General features: G+C 43.8%; 1 protein-coding gene across 1 annotated transcript; it reads right to left on the bottom strand.

The window, feature by feature from the left end:
* Window positions 1-1,921: 1,921 nt before the first annotated feature.
* CCR75_000052 (uncharacterized protein) lies at window positions 1,922-3,199 on the bottom strand (the record flags this gene model as incomplete). The annotated part of the gene is made up of 1 exon (XM_067958160.1): window positions 1,922-3,199. One exon carries the CDS (start codon window positions 3,197-3,199, stop codon window positions 1,922-1,924), a length of 1,278 nt encoding a protein of 425 aa, XP_067816510.1.
* Between the last annotated feature and the right edge of the window lie 2,240 nt (window positions 3,200-5,439).

Raw genomic sequence — 5,439 nt, 5'->3', positions numbered from 1 at the left:
AAAGTGGCTGGGGTACCCCTTTTCTGAATACTCTTGGAAGTTTGAGGTACCTCTTCGGCAAGATTGCCCGTACGCCGTTGACGTTTTTGAGTGCCAAGCTCACGGTCAGCTTGCGTCAAACGAAGCTTCCCACCACTAGAAATGGGAATAGATGGAGCCTCAGTGCGGCTACATTCCATGGTTGCACAGTCACTTGAAGCACTGAAATATTGGCGAGGCATATCCTCGTTTGTGGCATAAGTAACTGACCTTTGGCCTTAAGCTTGGCGAAATCGAAGCGAAGCTTCAGTTCCAAACGAACATCAGCCACATCCGCAGACTCTCTAATATTCCAATATTGCAGAGCGGCGGGCCCGATGGACCCAGCTCTCAAAGGAGACTTCATTTCCAGTCCTCGTTTTGTTTGGAAACAAAACGATCAAAATTTATCCCCATGGAGGTCATCGAAGCCCCAAGGGCTTGATCACGTAAACGCCTCAGAGATTGACCTCGAGTTATTACCTTCGGCGTAAGGTATCGCTCATGAAGAGCGTGCAAGCAGCGATCTGATCCGGCGTCCTCGTCGTGGGACCAGAGATCCAGATGGCTAAGCTGTGGCCCGTGTTCTCTTTGAGACGCTCTTCCAAGCTAAGTAGAGTGAATTTATATTAATTGTGAGAACGAGCTTGTTCCTCTATAAGGATTGCCCGTTCTTGCTCTTCATCGAGCGTATTCGTTAAAATGCTGAACTCAGGGTCCTGTGTCCTGCGCAATGCAGATAAGACATCGGCGGCACCACGTTTTTGGGAACGGATTTGAGGCCCGCAGACGTCCATCCTCGTGAGGGGCGTGTAAGATCGACGATTTAATTTCTCATCTCCGATGGAGTGTGACGTTTCTACTCCACCATTCCCTCATTGTTGAGGAAGGTGCTAAGAGTCTGTGACTGACGCTTAGCTGTCATGGGACAAAGGAATGCAAACCACAACCGAAAGGTCAACTGTTTATGTTTCAACCTCAAAGACGAAATGAGCGAATGTTGTCACACGATGTCAACAGTCTGATGGGGGAGGGTGTAATAAGGGGTTGGTGAACCGTTGTTGTGGTACATTTACTTTATGTATAAAATACCCTTTTCTCCTATTTTAAAATCGTTAATGGGTAGCAAATGTGGTCGCCGCCAGATTTACATCTGGCGGTCGAATTTTTTTTTAAACTAGCTAGCGTAAGGTTTTTAGATTTAAATAATTAAAAAATGCAGTTCGCCTTTTGATCTTAAAGCGTCTAGTGCCTTTTTAATGTACGTACCGTCGAGCACTAGTTACCACTTATTTCTATGAACCCCTGAATCCCTTTAACTATGATTCATTAAGCTTTAGTAGCTTGTACGACTCACTGAGCTATTAAAACCATTACTCCGATAGAACTAAGAGACTCTTTGAGTCTATAAGTCTTCCTTTGACTTAAGGAGCGAGGCAGTTCCGCTACAGATCGTGTATGTTTCACACAATTTAAACGTAAGGTACAGCTTGACAGCACAGAACAAAATGTGGCGAAAGCTATTATTAGTTAAAATTTATATCATACAATTTTTTGTTTATGCACGCCCCTCTGACTAAACCCAATATTTTTTAAACTCTATAGAGTGTGTACAATAAATGGTTGCGTGTGATAATTCTCGGTGAAGATGCTATGCACACAACGCTCACATTGGTAATCACTTTCTGATTTGTATATTGTACGGGAATTTACAAATGTCAGTAAAAGAAATTACTGAATTGTTGGCAAGGCTGCTCTTATTTATACCAGCTGACATTTTTTCGCATATTTTTGTTCTGTTCTGGGTCCCCACGTTTCGAAACAGATGGTATTTTCATCATAAAATCACGTGTGAGTATAAGATAGAGAATAAGATTCTACGTTAAGCTCTATTAAAGTCTCCCTAGGCTTCCGCGTAGGCCATTTTGAAATATATCTTGGCTGTCATTACCTCCTGCTCAAGTGATTCCTCCCAGATCCAGCCCATGCGCGAATGCAAGTTTTTCGCAATCTTTTCTAAGTTGTCCTCAATACCAGGTAGCTCAAAGTCATAGAGCCGACCAGCTTCATAGCTCGTAGAAGCCACTTTCTGCGTGCGGGACATTCGCACCTTTTCAAATGCCTTAAAGGCTACTTTTAAACTAGAGGCATAACGAACGGTAGCTAGCAGTGACGATAGCACATACGCATCCTCAATAGCCATGGCTGCACCCGATCCTTGATGCGGTGTCATAGCATGAGCTGCGTCGCCAATCATGAGCATATTGTCACGAGTATAAGTGCGAGCAGGAAGATGATGAAACAACGCCCAAATATCGGTGTTCTCCATCATGGAGATGATGTTACGAGCTTGTTTTGAGAACCCTGCGAAATCGTTTTCGAGATCTTCTTTAGTGGTGCTAACAACCCATTTCGGATCGTTCCACTCCTCCTTACTTGCGAACGCCACGACATTCATGACAGCACCACGCTGGATGGGAAATGTGACAATGTGGCCATGGTAGCCAAAGTACATTTGGCTATTGCGAGCCAATTCGTCACCCAACAGAGCGGCGGCCTTATCCATTGAAACCAGTCCACGGTAGACGTATTTACCGGTGAAGACGGCATCGGCAGCCACGTCATTGTCACCGAGAATCACCTTGCGGGTCCGTGACTTAATCCCGTCACAGCCGACCACAGCGCTGTGCTCAGCTTCAGTGCCATCGAAAAACTTAAGTCGAACGTTACCATCCGGGCACACTTTAATATCTTGAAGACGCTTTTCAAACTTGACAACCCCATCTGGAATGAGTTTGACCATTTCAATTAGAAAATGCGCGCGATGCACATACGTAGATCCAGCGGGTGTTGCAAGACTGGTAATAAGGTCGCTAGCACCGATATCAACACTAGCACCTTCAGTGCCGACACCTTTCCGAAAGTCGAACCACACATCTTTTTTGGCTGTCGACTGGTTGCATGTACCGACGCGGTCGCAGCAACGCTTAATATTTGGCGATATTAATTCCATCGCACGTATAGCATTTGCAGCCAGTGCAACACCTGCACCAATCTCTCCAAACGCCTTGGCCGATTCATACAGCGTGATGGGGATGTTGGCACGTAGCAGGCCGATGGCGAGGGTGACGCCGGCAATGCCGCCTCCGACAATTGCAATGTCGTAGTCGCACGATGACATTGAAACCATAAAGTCGGAGTGTGAAGCTGCTGTAGATCAGGAAATTAGAAATGGATATTGTGGGTGTTTGGACCTTGTGCTGTTTTTTGGCGGTCCTTGAGCCGGTCTGACCGAATTTATTTAAAACCGGTTGATAGAGCCGCACCTTTTAATTGCCACGCAACAGCTTCATGTCGCAGCAATTACCACCTTGGATTCACTGAGCATCATTTAGATAGGAAGAATGAGAGAGAATCACGACTTTTGTTTACGTAAACTTGAGGCAGATCTATCGACTAACCTTCAGTGTTGCTGATTCTGAACCGAAGCGGTAAGGCTCGAGTCTTTTTTTATTGGAAAGTTTAAACCAGGTGCAAGTATTCCAGACGTCAAAAGCGATAAGATTAGCTTCCGTTTTAAGCGTTCTTAAGATTTTTGAAACCTGCTTCGGCCACTTGATTTCTGCGTCTGGTGTCTCAGTTGCTTCACCCTTGTAATCGAAATACTGGGGTTTATAATTTAATCGTCGCCAGAGATCATATCTTCAACCTACAGCTGGGTGTGAATGAGGTACATGTCCTGCAGCATCCACTAGTGTTCATGACGGTTTGTCACGCAAGCCATTAGTCTGAGAAGGAGTTCATTTTAACGCGCCGCTCGAAAATTGATCTTATAGATTCGCGATAGGATCCATTACATTTACCAATTCGTGGTATAATTTGGCAGATTCGTTGTCCGTTATGATCTGAGGAAGATTCCAACGCATTTGTGTTCAGACTTTGACTTCTGTGCACTTTGCCATCATTCGTATCAAGGTATCAAGGTTCAATCTAGCGGTAGTGATTGCCGGTGCACGGTAAACTTCAACATATCAGGATCGGGAGAAAGGCTTTTTTAAATTTTAATGAATGGGCGGCTCGTAGCAACTGCCTGATTTAAAAAATAATGCCACCGCAACCATGCAAGCAGCTGACTCATAGATCTAATTCATGTGCTTTGTCGTACTTTTGGTTAATAGTTGATATTCGTCCAAATCATCCATCTGCTAAAACATAAAGATTGATATGTATTATTCTTGACAAACATGTGCTGCGCCCGGCGCTATCTCATCGGGCTGATATCCTATTGTTTCAGGACTGAATGATTGTATTAAAGATAAGCGGCAGATCGCGCAATGTGGCAGCGATAAAATTACCACTAGGTAACACGAGTATAACAGTTGAGTGGAGGAATGATACTCTATAAGCCGCTCACCATTAGATGTTGCTCATTTTACGTTTAAACTACGCGCTCAAAATAAACAAAGAGACACTATTAGTTCTTATACATCAATTAATGGTGCCTGTTTATCAATCAATTTATTTGTGCCGTTCAAATTTGAGCTTGTACTCCATTTCGTATAAGAAATTAGTAAACAATAATGCTGTCGGATCATTCAACGCTAAAGAAAGCTTTTATGCAAATCTGCCTTGTATCATCGACTTGTGTACCCACAAACAAATTCTTACCTGCAATTCTCCGCTTTACGTCGACCACAAAGAACCAGCGTATGCGTCTTTGCAAGTTTATGCAGTCGTCAGCGTTGTCGGCAGCTTAAAGTCATCGGGCCCTCGTGGCTCGTGGCGACCGTTTTTATGCAAGCCGGTTTACACACCCTTCTATTTTTACCGTGATGCTACCTTCAGTAAACTTAGTGTGGACGCTAGCTAGCAGAGACGAAGCGCGGAAGCATCGCAAATATCCAAGGCTGCGATACTTAGGGCAGTATCATACCATAAGCGCCATCGTTAATAGTAAGCAGATTGTTACAATGCTGATCGCGAGCAGGGAGATGATAAACCAACGCCCAAAATTTCGTATTCCAACAGATGCAATGTTGAAATCACAGCTTGGAAGCAAACATTAAAGAAGTTTAGAGCTATTGGAGATTAATTTAAAGCGGATATTGAGTTTAAAAACAAATGCGCATGTGTCCCCATTACAACGACTCCAAACACGCTTGTTAAACACACACTTTTATGCAGGTGGAGTCTGATCATTGTAAACATTAGCTGTATGTTCATTCGACTCAAGGTGCTTTCTATACCGAGTTTTGTCCCTTAGTGGTCCGTGACCAAAATAAAGGTCCGAAAAAAAGAATATATATAAACCAAAACTACTTACAGCATTCCAACCGCTCATCGCATCGGGAAAATCTGGAATTCTTCTAGGCATTACCTGCTAGTCCTGATGTAACGGGGTGTATCATTAAATTAAATTAA

This window comes from Bremia lactucae, linkage group LG4 (genome assembly GCF_004359215.1).
Source record: "Bremia lactucae strain SF5 linkage group LG4, whole genome shotgun sequence".
Taxonomy (NCBI): Eukaryota; Oomycota; class Peronosporomycetes; order Peronosporales; family Peronosporaceae; genus Bremia; species Bremia lactucae.
The sequence above is the reverse complement of the archived record's forward strand: the minus strand, read 5'-3'. Positions and strand labels throughout refer to the sequence as shown.